The following is a 14,370-nucleotide window of genomic DNA, read 5'->3' on the forward strand; positions in this document are numbered from 1 at the left end:
CATACAACAAAGCATCAAAAACAGAGAGTAACTACTGGATACAAATTCAATGCTCAAATTACAGTGATAGGGTACTCACCTGGTCGATCGACGAGGCACCAAAGGAGCTTTTCTTCACCAAACGCATTGGCAAGGTACTAAGAATTGGCATACTTGGAGCTCCAGGATTGTCGCCAATACCTGCAGCAATTACTTGGGCAATGGCAGCCACGCGATTGCCACTGGTGTCCATGGTTCTCCGCCGTCGGAAATTTCGGACAGAGTAGCATCAAATACAGCCTTCGGTGTCTTGACTGCTTCACTCATGTCCGTCTCTGTTGAACCGGCTACACCGCCAGCATTCACCGCTGGCTCCAAAGTCACACGTGGAGTAGTTACCTCCAGAGCCATGGTCACATCACTGGTGGCCGTGTCCACTGCATTAGTTCCCTCAATGACAGCTGTTTCTGCAACTTCGCCGGCACTATTGGTAGCTGTCTCCATGACATTAACATCATCAGCAGCAACCGCCCCTACGGTCTCGACTACTTCACTAGTAGTCTGCAGAAGAAAGAACTCAAAGATTAGTGGTCAAAACTACACAAAACAAGTACAATAGTACTCGCACCTCAAGGCCTTGCCCGTCTGCAAAAGTTATTACCGACGGGGGCACATCATGAATGCGAAGATCGCGCCTCGTGCACCTCTTGGGCATAGCAGTTTGCTACTTCTTTGGCAGTGGCACCAAATCGGCATCTACATCATTACCGGCCCGGCATCTCAGTTCGACAGAATAAGACTTATCTTGTTTTGAGACGCGCGGCTGCAATAAAAATAAACCCTCACCATCAGAATGAGAGCTGTCAATGGGATTAGTCTCTTCATCCCCCCTCTCCTCCCCTTCCTCTTTTGAGGAAACCCCAGGCAATTGCAGTGAATACACTGGCATTGCGTTCTTCACGACATCTGCACCAGGAGGAGGAGGAGGCGAATAATACACGAGTACATCTGCCTGCACAAGAAGAAACAAGTTGGAAAACAACAGATCAAAACAATACAAGTACTCGAAGTAGAACACTAACAAATACTTACTTCATTCGGTTTGTCAAACTCTTCAACTGCTCCAGGTTCAGCCTCAAGTTCTTTGGACATCCGGCGCAGTCGGGCTCCAACCTCTCCATAAGAGATATCATTAGATGACATCTGCGAGGAATCGTCGAGCCCAGAGTACCCGTATGCTGGAGTTTGCCGAAACTACAATGGCTGCAGTCGTCTTTTCAGAAAGCTAGCAGCAATCTTGTTCAATGCAGCAATCTTGTTCAACAGATCGGGTAATTGAATACTTTCAGCAGTTGTTGGTTCATCAAGCCATCAGCGTCTGTACTTTGGATGATGTCCAGTAATCTTGGGTAGAGACGGCCTGTGATCTTCAATATAAAACTATGTCTCCTTCGAACTGCCATGAGATTCCACTAGCTCATACTCCAAATACAGATTCGAGTACTGCTCACGGATTTGGAAGCTGGCACCTCCAATAACCTGCATATTCTCATGACTAAGCTGCGGCTTCAGATGAAAGATCTTACGGAAAAGACCGAAATGAGGTAGAATCCCCAGAAACGATTCGCACAAGTGAACAAACATGGAGATATGCAAGATGCTATTAGGATTGAGATGGACGAGTTGCAATGAATAGTACTTCAAGATGCCCCAGAAGAAGTCAGAAGTTGGAATAGGAAGCCCACACTCCACAAACCGAGCAAATATTACCGTCTCATTGGGGTGCACTTCAAACATCCAAGCATTGCCACAAGAGGACCTCCAGCCCATGACCGCCTGCTCCTGTAACAGCTTAGCATGCACTAGCTCTTGGATCTCCACGTCCTTCATGGTGGATTTCCAAGCCATCGCCTGATTGGGTGGCGCAGTCTGGTTGGTCTCCCCACACTTCAGTGCTGGCAGCTCGGGTCCTTCCCCTTCCGGGAAGTTCCCCTCAGGGAACCCTCCTTGGGTGCCTTCTTGGCATCCTCCTTGGACCCCTTCTTCGGACCTTCAACCTTTCTCCCCATTCTGATTGTTGCTTTGCACTTCACTCGCATGCACTCGTGAATCAAGATGAGATCATGGCGGCACTGAGAGCTAGGGTTTTTCAGCCAAATAACAGATACAAAATGGTAGCGTAAAGGGCAAGGGTAACTCCCAGTAACTTTTATAACCATGGCGGAGTCTCCGGGGTAACGGCCCGATATTTTCGCTAATCAATGGCAATTAAGGCCTTATCCATGCAAGATAGGTTTTTTTTCCAAAAAAACAGAAGCTGAAAGGTCACTGTAACATATTAGAGGACCCATATACCTCCCGAAATCAGTCGGGTAACGTTCCGGGGCTGTGTATACCATGCCCATTGGATAAAATTTCTTTTCTTTCAAAGATCGAGACAAATATGGAACAAAAGCAGATTGACCCTCAGCGTGACTCTTCGATTCAACCTAAGGGTCAGGGGCTACTCCATATGGAGTGCGATTTTCATTGCACTTCCATTTAAAAATTTCAAGACAAACTACTCAAAAGCCACGTAGGATGAGGCTAGAGTACCTTCTAGCCGCATGACAGCACTCAAGTACTCGAAGGACTCAGCTTTGATAGAAGAACTCAAAGAGCAACAAGAACTAGTCGAGCAAACATCTACGAGTACTCAAGGTTGTTGTATTTGTCTACAAAGTACTCGGGAGCTTGTTGGCCATACACCTATGGGCCCACCAAAAGACCTGTACAAACCCACACCAGGAGACATACACGAATCGTATCAAAATATGGAGAATACGGTAATGGATGGCGTAGTCTACGTGGACTCCAGGGGACTAGTCGAAGACATGGAAACTACTCCTCCGAGTTAGAGTAGAACTCTCTAGTTGAATTCGACTAGTACTCCTGTACCACAACTACCCGGTAACCCTATGTTGAAACTGTTTTTTGACATGTCTCAAAACTGGCGTCAAAAGAAAGTAGAGATGCTGATGCATGACAGAAGGGCAACGGCTAGTGAAAACGGCGAATAGAGTCGCAAAGGTTTAGCCGATGAAAGGTGACGGAGACCTAGCTGATAGAGTCACAAAGGTTCAGCAGATGAAAGGTGACGGAGACCCAGCCAATGAGGATGGGAGGTGTCAGCCGATGAAGGGTGATGGGGACCCAGCCGATGCGAGCAAGAGGATTCCAGCCGATCGGAGATATTGGGTTCGACCATTAAAAGGCAAGAGAGTCTTGATCGGCAAAGATATTGCGAGACAATGGATGTAGAGTTGGTCGAGGGAGGCCAAATTTGTTTCTGACTCTTGTATGAGTCGTTTTATTTAGAAAAGTTTGTTTCTTTAGTTATAGATATTGTTGGCGCTAGAAATCGGCCGATCGAATCTCTAGCATCGGACACACGACCCGGGAGAATCTGCTTAACTCCTGTTCGGGTGATCGCCCTGGTGCGGTTCGCGCGGCGTGCTAGCCAATCTGACCTGTTGATTGGCAAGGAAAGAAACGTGTCAGATCCCAGAGGTTGCGATCAGCTAAGGTTCCAATCTCGAGAAAGCTTATCAGCGAATCGGCCGATTTGCTGTAATAAAGAAATCGGCTATAATGCAGCCGACTACCGAGCAACGTTGGTAAAGAAAACTGCTAGAATGATCTAAACAACGTTACAGTAACAACACTAGGAATAGATCTGAATCGGCTATGCAGAAAGCAATAGATTAAGTAACGAAATACAAGAAAGCCGAAAGTTCCAATTTCTAGCTGGATAACTGGTGATAAAACTAGAACAACAGGCAGAACCTAGAATTCTAGTAAATATCGATAACTAGTGAATAAATCTAAACGAAACAACAGCGATGCGCCCGAAGTTAAAGCTTAGATATTACTCGATAAGCGGAACTTACAGAATCGGCCGGAGATCAAGTTGATGCAGCCCCGCCAACCCGTACGAACTCGTGAAAAGAAGAAAAGTATTCGTGCAGTCGCCTGCTCGAAAGTAAAGTATGAGGAAATAGTATGTTGTTGTATTGATTTGATGATCATTACAGATCTATGAAGGTGGCTATTTATAGCCTGTTACAACTAATTTCTTAACCGACTAGGACTCTATCTCTAATTTTAAATGAAAACAAATATTTACAAGTGTGATTCGTACTGGAGTTGATCATCGCGCTGCCATGGGCTGACTCCCTCTTTATCTTCATAGTTCACTTTAAGCCCATACCGGCCCAATTGCTCCAGCCTCCCAATCGGCCGATTTCCACCAACTCCATCCGCGGAAACACTGCAGCACCAATCGGCCGATCCTCAACTGTAGCACCAATCGACCGATTTCCAATCGTGACCTCTGTGTCTTGCCGCATCTCCTGATTTCTTCCTTTCTTAACGCCGATTTCACACGTGTCAAAATCTGGCGTCAACACATGCCCCCCAGTTTCGGAGTAAAACATAGCCTTTACTTCGAAATTCTTTTCAACTTCCCTTCCGAAACAAACGCATTGAAAATATCCTTCCGTTTCGCGGTCTCCAGCCTGATGATTACAATCTTTTCGAAACGGGCGCCCACGACAACCACTCCTCCTGAAAAAATCGAAACACCGGTGCGGTAAAAATTCCACTTTTACCCCTTCTCAGACCACCTTTAAATATCAGCACGTCCCGTACTCCTCCTCACGAGCTCACGTCTTCCTTATTTAGCGCACTGACCTTCTTCTTCCTCCGGCGCCTTAGCCTCCAGATTTTCCCCGGCATCTCCTTCCATCTACACTCCACCCTATTTCTCCAATGGCGGCACCCTTAGGCACCTCACCAACACCCGAAGCTCCGGAGATGGCTCTACCAGCAGGAGTTCCAGTGGCAACGGCGGCTGCTCCATCGGCGGGAGAAGGAGCTCCATCGGCGGGAGTTGAGGCTTCGACCGAAGTCCCATCAGCGGCTTCAGCATCCGCAGCTCTACCGGCGATCCCACCAACTACGATGAGCTTCATCCTGGAGGTCATTACCGAAACTCTCCTTTCTTTAATAATAATGCATTTACTTTAGATCCGTTCTTACTTCCGCACCCCTTTTTTTCTGTTTTAGGCGGTTAGGCATCAGATTACCATTCGTCTCACAGAAACTCCCGGCCTTATCTGTCTTGGTCCCATGGGAAACCCAGATCCAACTGACCTAATCAATTTGGAAACCCATAGGATCCCTTTCAAGCAATCAACCATGGACCTAGATCACTGGTCAAGTACCTTTAGGTCATGGCCGAATGAAACCCCCGGCTGGAGAGAATGGTACCAACGGATAGCCGCCTCCAAGAGAGTCCAATGGGACGAGCACAAAATTGGCCAGTGCATTGATCTATCTTTATCCCAAATGGAAAGGAACGAGCCCTTAGTGATACCAGCCTCCTATTTTTGGTCTGATGCCCTCAACGCATTCCTCTTCGGACACGGGCCTATGACTCCCACCTTGGCCGATGTGGTCATGTTGACCGGCCTTGACATCTCCTCTCCAGATACCCCTTTTCGTCTTCTAGCCAAGACATCTCATCGGCTGGATACAAAAGGAATCGGCGGATGGAAGGGATTCGTCAGATGCAACAGAAGGGCCGGAACAGTCGAAAATAGAGAGCATGCGGCCTTCCTGATGATGTGGCTAGAGAAACATTTTTTCTGTGGGAGAGCAGCCGGTCCATCTACCAATACGCAGGCTCTGGCTGAGGCACTATCGATAGGGGCCTCTGTTCCCCTTGGAAAGCACTTATTGGGATCAGCCTACCATATGCTGCACTAGATCGGCGTCAAACTGTCCCAAGGAGAGCCGATTGGAAACCCAGGTGGACCCTGGTGGTTCATCAATTTGTGGCTTAATCTGTACATGAGCAAGATCTCCCAGCAACGAGTGGAGCACATGACGTTCCCCAATATTGAATCGGCAGAAAATCCCACTGTCCGACGCCGATGTACGTCCTTTGGCGAAGCAGCATCGGCCTTTTCTGGTTGTTCATATTCTGCTACCAAGGTGGCCTAATATTTTAGATGCTTCTCTAATGGCTTCAGCGAAGATGCAACCAGCTGGTTCCCTTATCAGAGGGAGGATCCAATCTTTGAACTCCCTTCTTGTTTCGACTTAGCCACTGGCAAATTCGATGAAGACCTCACAGATGAATTAATCAAGCCAGGGGTCTTATCGGCAAACTTCTTCTCGGGGAAAGACGCCCCTACTTACGAGTTTTACAACCCGTCCGTTGCAGCACGGCAATTCGGCCTGGGTCAACTGCCGATTTACGCATACTTCGCCGGCCGAGCAAAGTTCAGAGACGAACTTACCAAGGGTCTTGACTACAGCCGACTGCGTGATCGGATCCCAGATTCCAGCACCATAGATCTGACCGGTTGGATAGTAGCTCCTTTTGCCGTTCAGCAGTTCAAGCTATGGTGGGCCGAATGGAAACAATACCTGTTCTGCGCTTCTGCGGCGGTATACTGCAATCTCCTGGATCCAGCCAACATCGACCCGAATGCTGAGGTACCTCTCTCTTTCTGGCCGATTTTCATCTCCCTTCATCATTCATTCATTTTTTTATATGTATATACTGACTCTTGCTGTTGCTTCAGTCTGAGAGCTGCGCTCCCCCAAAACGCAGCCGGAGTGGTCGGCCGATAGAAGATTGCTATCTGTACACAACATTCCCCCTCATCGGCTATCACGCCCCTTCTGTTGATGACATCGCCGGCCGAGCAAAATAGGCACAAAAGGTCATCAAGAAAACCAGTCACCGAGTGCGTGCTCGTACAGAATCGGCCGATCCACCCATAATTGCATCGGCGGAAACTTCGGCTGTGCTAACCCTTCCGGTTGCTGAAGAAGTCGACGTTCAAGCCGCTACAGAAGCCGGAGCAGCCGCCACGTCATTATTGGTGGAGGCTATACAGGTAAACCCACTATCCGATTTTCCTGATCGCCATTTCCATACTGACCCTTCCTATATTAGGCTGCACAGACTGCCCTAGTAAATCCTCAACAATCGGCGGTGTCCCAAGCAGCTGTTGAAATGCCAGCGCCCCCTTGTGTTGAGGTATATGATCTTTCAACCCAGTCCTCTAATATTTGAATGATGATCTTACTGATAGAGTCGGAGTGCCCGATCTTTCGGTGAGTGGAGATAAATTCGACTTGGTGGAAGTAGACCCTCACGATCCGACTACGACGAGCGAACCCGAAGCGCCAATGCAATCGCTGAACCAACTCCCGATGGTTACCAACCTCGCCGGTGCGAGATCAGCCTGATCACGAAGATCGATTCCTGTCCGCAATCGAAGAACGAACAAGAAAGAGAGGCGAGCAATCTAAATATCACTCGAAGGTGGAGTTCTGAATCACAAGGACAGCGCGTATTTGCGCGTGTTCAAGAGTAGCTAAAGCTAGATGTAAAACAAAACTCAAGTCGTAAACAAAAAGGACTCGGACTAAATAAAGGGGGCGCAGCCCCTGGAGTCCGAAGGGGTCACGGCGCCCAACCCTAGGCGCCCCACCTGGGCTGCCCTGTTGGGCCATCTTCTTATTCCGATGGGCCTTTGTTCCTTAACAGCATGATGAAGTTTAATTCTCTCGCACGGGCTCGAGTGATTGGCCCAACTGGATGAGCAACTGTAGGCGCCTGAGGTGGAGGAGCAACTGGAGGCGCCTGAGGTGCTGCTGGTGTAGATGTACTCGTGGTGTCCTCATCATCCTCCCCTTCTTGAACTGAAGTCGTCCTCGACGGCAACTCCTCATCTTCGCCCACATACGGTTTCAAATCTGCAACATTAAAACTCGTGGAAACACCAAACTCCGCAGGCAGGTCAAGGATATAAGCATTATCATTAATCTTGGTTATCACTTTAAAAGGACCAGCAGCACGTGGCATCAATTTAGAACGACGTAAGGTAGGAAAACGATCCTTCCTCAAATGCAACCAAACCAGATCACCCGGTGCAAAAGTAACATGTTTTCTCCCTTTACTACCCGCAACCTGATATTTAGCATTAGCAGCAGCAATGTTTTGTTGAGTTTGCTCATGCAAGCTAATCATTTGATCAATATGTGCAGCGGCATCTATGTGTGGGGTGTCCTCGGCATCAAGTGCAAACAAATCAATAGGCGCCCGAGGAATATAACCATAAACAACTTGAAAAGGACACATCTTTGTAGAAGAATGCGTTGCATGATTATAAGCAAACTCAACATGAGGCAAGCAATCTTCCCAACGTTTCAAGTGTTTATCTAAAACAGCCCTAAGCATGGTGGACAAGGTTCGATTAACCACCTCAGTTTGTCCATCAGTCTGAGGGTGACAAGTGGTGCTAAACAGCAATTTAGTTCCCATTTTATTCCATAGTGATCTCCAAAAATGACTGAGAAACTTAGCATCACGATCAGAGACTATTGTATTTGGAATACCATGCAAACGAATAATCTCGCGAAAGAACAATTCAGCAACATTGCTAGCATCATCAGTCTTATGACAAGGTATAAAATGAGCCATTTTGGAGAAACGATCAACAACCACAAAAATACTGTCCCTCCCCTTCTTAGTTCTAGGCAATCCCAAAACAAAGTCCATAGAAATATCAAGCCAAGGGGAAGTAGGAACAGGCAAAGGCATGTACAAACCATGGTTGTTTAATCGTGACTTAGCTTTCTGGCAAGTAGTGCAGCGGGCAACAAGGCGCTCAACATTAGCGCGCATCCGGGGCCAAAAGAAGTGGGCAGCTAGCACTTCATGCGTCTTGTAGACGCCAAAGTGCCCCATGAGACCGCCTCCATGCGCTTCCTGTAACAACAAACGACGAACCGAGCTAGCTGGAACACACAGCTTGTTAGCGCGAAACAGGAACCCGTCCTGTATGTGAAATTTGCCCCATGGTTTGCCATGAATACAGTGGGCGAAAGCATCGTTAAAATCAGCATCATCCACATATTGATCCTTCACAGTTTGCAAGCCAAAGATTTTAAAATCTAACTGTGACAGCATGGTATAGCGACGAGACAAAGCATCAGCAATGACATTTTCCTTCCCGTTCTTGTGTTTAATAATGTAAGGGAAAGACTCAATGAATTCTACCCATTTAGCATGACGACGGTTCAGGTTTGTTTGGGTACGAATATGTTTTAAAGCCTCATGATCAGAATGAATTATAAACTCGCGATGCCAAAGGTAGTGCTGCCAAGTATGCAAAGTGCGCACTAAAGCATAAAGCTCCTTATCATAAGTAGAATAATTCAAGCTAGCACCACTTAATTTCTCACTAAAGTAAGCAACCGGTTTTCCTTCTTGTAACAAAACAGCACCTAGCCCAATACCGCTAGCATCGCATTCAAGCTCAAACACTTTAGTAAAATCAGGCAACTGCAAGAGAGGAGCATTGGTTAACTTATCTTTCAAGGTGCTGAACGCAACCTCTTGCGAATCACTCCAAGCAAAGGGAACATCCTTCTTTGTAAGCTCATGTAGAGGCGCTGCAATGGAGCTAAAATCACGAACAAACCGGCGGTAGAAACCTGCAAGGCCAAGAAAGCTTCGAATTTGTGTGACCGTTGTCGGTGTAGGCCACTCCCGAATGGCATCAATCTTGCTGCTATCCACCTCAATGCCCTGTGGAGTAACAACATAGCCAAGAAACGAGACACGTTGTGTGCAAAACATGCATTTTTCGAGGTTAGCAAATAAATGGGCCGCACGCAATGCATCAAAAACAGCACGCAAATGTTCTAAATGCTCTTCCATAGACTTGCTGTAAATGAGGATATCATCAAAATAGACAACTACAAACAATCCTATGAAGGGCCTCAGAACTTCATTCATCAAACGCATAAATGTGCTGGGAGCATTTGTCAAACCAAACGGCATAACCAACCATTCATATAACCCAAATTTCGTTTTAAAAGCCGTTTTCCATTCATCACCTAATTTCATGCGAATCTGATGGTAGCCACTACGCAAATCAATCTTAGTGAAAATAATGGCACCACTAAGCTCATCTAGCATATCATCAAGGCGTGGTATAGGGTATCGGTAGCGAATGGTAATGTTATTAATAGCACGACAGTCTACACACATACGCCATGAGCCATCTTTCTTTGGAACAAGTAACACAGGAACGGAGCAAGGGCTAAGAGACTCACGAATATAACCCTTGTCAAGCAACGCCTGTACCTGGCGCTGGATTTCCTTCGTCTCATCCGGATTTGTACGGTACGGTGCACGGTTCGGAAGCTGTGCGCCGGGAATGAGGTCGATCTGGTGCTCAATGCCACGAAGTGGTGGAAGTCCCGGTGGCAAATCTTTTGGAAAGACATCAGCGTACTCCTGCAAAATGTTAGCAACCGCAGGGGGAATATCCAAAGATGGTGCATCATCAAGTGAAACGAGCACACTAGAGCATATAAGGGCATAGCATGGCAAAGGAGCATCGCGTAACTCATCAAAATCAGCACGTGTGGCAAGCAAAACAGGAGCATTCAACTTGATTTCAGAATTAATAGATGTCGATGGTTCAAGTTGTTTAGCAGTTTTAGCAGCTCTAGCAAGATCATCTTTAAGAATTTGTTCAGGTGTCATTGGATGTATAATTATTTTCTGACCCTTAAACATGAAAGAATAGTGATTTGAACGACCATGATGCAAGCTATCAGTATCATATTGCCAAGGTCGCCCAAGTAACAGAGAGCATGCTTCCATGGGAATAACATCACAATCGACAAAATCAGAATAAGCACCCATGGAGAAAGGAACACGGACTGATCGAGTAATTCTAATTTTCCCACCATCATTAAGCCATTGAATGTGATATGGATGTGGATGCTTACGAGTGGGTAAAGACAACTTTTCAACCAGCGTGGTACTCGCCAAATTGTTGCAGCTGCCGCTGTCGATGATGATGCGAATCGACCGGTCCTGCACAACGCCCTTGGTATGGAAAAGAGTGTGTCGCTGATTCTTCTCGGACGGGGCGACCTGTGTACTAAGAACACGCTGCACAACAAGGCTTTCATACCTATCGGCGTCGCCCGGGTTGACATGTACCTCCATAGCTGCATGGTCAGTGGCAAGCATCGCATGTCGAGTATCTTCAGAATCACTAGCGGAAGAGTACTCACCATCGTCACGAAGAAGCAAAGTGCGCTTGTTCGGACAGTCCCGAATCACATGGCCAAATCCTTTGCAACGATGACACTGAATATCCCGTGTACGGCCTGTGGGAGGGGCGGCGCCTGTGGAAGGGGGAGCGCTTGCAGGTTTGGCCGTTCGCTCGCGCGGTGTAGTGGTGGGCGTGGGTGGCGCAGGGAGAGCGGGTACGGAGTTGGATGTCGAGCTTCTTCCTGCAAAAGAGTTAGAATATGTCTTCGAGCGGCGTCCCTGCACTTCACGTTCAGCTTTGCAAGCATATTCAAATAATGTTGTCATATCTGTGTAGTCCTTATAATCAAGTATATCCTGAATTTCGCGGTTCAAACCACCACGAAAACGTGCCATAGCAGCGTCGTTTTCCTCCAATAACCCACAACGAATCATGCCTATTTGTAATTCCTGGAAATATTCCTCAACAGATTTGGAACCTTGCTGAAAACGTTGCATTTTATTAAGCAAATCGCGAGCATAATAAGAAGGCACAAATCTGTGGCGCATAGCAGTTTTTAATTGCTCCCAAGTGGTTGGAATGGTATTGGGATGTTTGTGTTTATATTCACGCCACCAGATTAAAGCAAAATCAGTAAATTCACTAATAGCAGCTTTAACTTGAGAATTAGCAAGAATATCATGGCATGAAAATTTCTGTTCGACTTCTAATTCCCAATCAAGATATGCAGCAGGATCATATTTGCCATTAAAAGGTGGAATTTTAAATTTAATCTTGGAAAAGGAATCATTACCACCGGGACGGCGTGGCACGCGGCGGGCACGGCCACGGCGGTCGCCATCGTCCTGGTCCGAGTCACCACCATAACCCTGCTGCAACTCTGCGACTGTAGTGTGCAATGCATCGAGTCTTGCCACAACTGAGTCGAGTGTGGCCTTAGCGGCCGTCTGTGCAAGGTCGAGCTGATCACACCGCTCGGTCGTCGAGGAGATCGTCGAGTCCAGCCGTTCATGAATCGTCTGAATGTCGGTGACAAGCCCTTCAACTTGCGCCCGTATGCCCTGCAGCTGGTCAGCCCCCGCGTCGACATCATCTGCCATGGTTAGCGCAAAGACAAGAACACAAGCGACGACAAAATAGGGGTGTAACAGCTCACAAGGCGCTCACACTAGTGCTGTTATCAAATTCTTATCCGTTCTTACCACGCACACAGGGGCGAACTGCAACCAACCGGTGGAACTCACGAAAGATTGGAGGAGCGATTGCCTGGAGAAACAAAATATGCTCGTCGTAGAACTATGTGGAGTTCTGGGAAGGCTGCACTCAAATGAAGGATTAGCACAATCAAACAATAATGCAAAGTTGAAAGATAGTGCCAAACACGTAACAAGAGTTGCTGGTAACAAGGAAAAATCGAAAGAACAGAGGCAAGGTGGAGAGGGCGCACCTCTTTTTTTTTTTTATTTCTGTTTTTTTTTTTTTTTTTTTCACAGAGGGTGCCCCAAAACTGATAATATGAACACAGAGGATCTCAAATATCAAATTGCGGCACACACTTTTTCCGAAAGTACAGGGGTATTCCGGTAAAAAAAAGATCCCAATATTGATAATATGAACACTCTCTCTCTCTCTCTCTCTCTAGAGTAAGGCGGACCTCAGAATAATAAAGGACCAAGAAAGAGAGATACGGATGTGAAAGGCTAGCACGGAATGCGTGGGGGAGGGGGGAATTAACACCAGAGAGTCGTGACCCAGGAGGAGTCACGGCGCGCGCAAAGGGAGGTTCCACCGAAACAAATCCGAATCACCTTCCTTCTCCCTGTTGGATTCTTCTGCGTCTTTTTTTTTTTTTGCTTCTTTCCTTTTTTTTTTTTTGCACTTTCCCTTTTTTTTGATTGCTTTCGATCTTTTTTTTTTTGACAGGGGAGGGGCGATCGGAGTAGTGGGATGGCGCGGCGCGGTTGTCGCGGGGGGAGGTGCGGTGGTAGGGTTGGCGAGCAGCGGAACGGCGGCGGCGGCGAAAACTAGGGTTAGATGAAAAACGAGAAACAAGAGATTAAACACAAGTAACCAGCAACAATTGAACGAGTAGGCACACAAATTCAACAAAGACACTTATTGAAAGAATGTGCAAGGCTAAACGGTTGCTGGGACAAAGGATCTAACCTGAAAAAAATTTGTTTTGGTTTTTGTGGACTGTAGGAAGGGAAAAACACTCGGTAAAACTCACCGATCAACCTGGAAAGCTGATACCACTTGATAGAGTCGGAGTGCCCGATCTTTCGGTGAGTGGAGATAAATTCGACTTGGTGGAAGTAGACCCTCACGATCCGACTACGACGAGCGAACCCGAAGCGCCAATGCAATCGCTGAACCAACTCCCGATGGTTACCAACCTCGCCGGTGCGAGATCAGCCTGATCACGAAGATCGATTCCTGTCCGCAATCGAAGAACGAACAAGAAAGAGAGGCGAGCAATCTAAATATCACTCGAAGGTGGAGTTCTGAATCACAAGGACAGCGCGTATTTGCGCGTGTTCAAGAGTAGCTAAAGCTAGATTAAAACAAAACTCAAGTCGTAAACAAAAAGGACTCGGACTAAATAAAGGGGGCGCAGCCCCTGGAGTCCGAAGGGGTCACGGCGCCCAACCCTAGGCGCCCCACCTGGGCTGCCCTGTTGGGCCATCTTCTTATTCCGATGGGCCTTTGTTCCTTAACAGCATGATGAAGTTTAATTCTCTCGCACGGGCTCGAGTGATTGGCCCAACTGGATGAGCAACTGTAGGCGCCTGAGGTGGAGGAGCAACTGGAGGCGCCTGAGGTGCTGCTGGTGTAGATGTACTCGTGGTGTCCTCATCACTTACTAACTTCGACGCAGGTTACTGGTACGCTAACCACGCCATCCGATCAGCCATCGGTCACCCTTCAAGAGGCCAGCCCGAGCAGAGCGCCGATTGTCGTTGAATCCTCTTCTTCCGACGAGCCAATGGTGCCAGTTCCAGAGTCGAGAGTGGCGGTCTCGCAAATGCCGACGGAAGAAATCTGCTTTAAAGAAGTAAGAAATTTCCCAACCTTTATCTGCCGATTTGCTACCACCATCGGCTGACTTGTTTTCTTTTCATCTACCATTCTATAGGAACAGAACACTCCCAATAACAGCCTCTTCTCGTTTGTGATCGAGCTTTCTGATGACGAGGAAGTTGCTTCTCGTCAGGTTACTTTGAGCTCCGTCCCTGATGACATCCGCACCAAG

The 14,370-nt window shown here is 47.4% G+C and overlaps 1 protein-coding gene across 1 annotated transcript; it reads right to left on the bottom strand.

The window, feature by feature from the left end:
* Positions 1-7,840: 7,840 nt before the first annotated feature.
* LOC111257602 lies at positions 7,841-11,224 on the bottom strand (the record flags this gene model as incomplete). The annotated part of the gene is made up of 5 exons (XM_022827463.1): positions 7,841-7,988; positions 8,127-8,875; positions 9,011-9,631; positions 10,079-10,350; positions 10,672-11,224. Coding segments are annotated over 5 exons (2,343 nt in total), but the record flags the coding sequence as incomplete, so codon positions are not given.
* Between the last annotated feature and the right edge of the window lie 3,146 nt (positions 11,225-14,370).

The sequence above is a fragment of the Setaria italica genome, chromosome VI, assembly GCF_000263155.2.
Source record: "Setaria italica strain Yugu1 chromosome VI, Setaria_italica_v2.0, whole genome shotgun sequence".
Classification (NCBI taxonomy): domain Eukaryota; kingdom Viridiplantae; phylum Streptophyta; class Magnoliopsida; order Poales; family Poaceae; genus Setaria; species Setaria italica.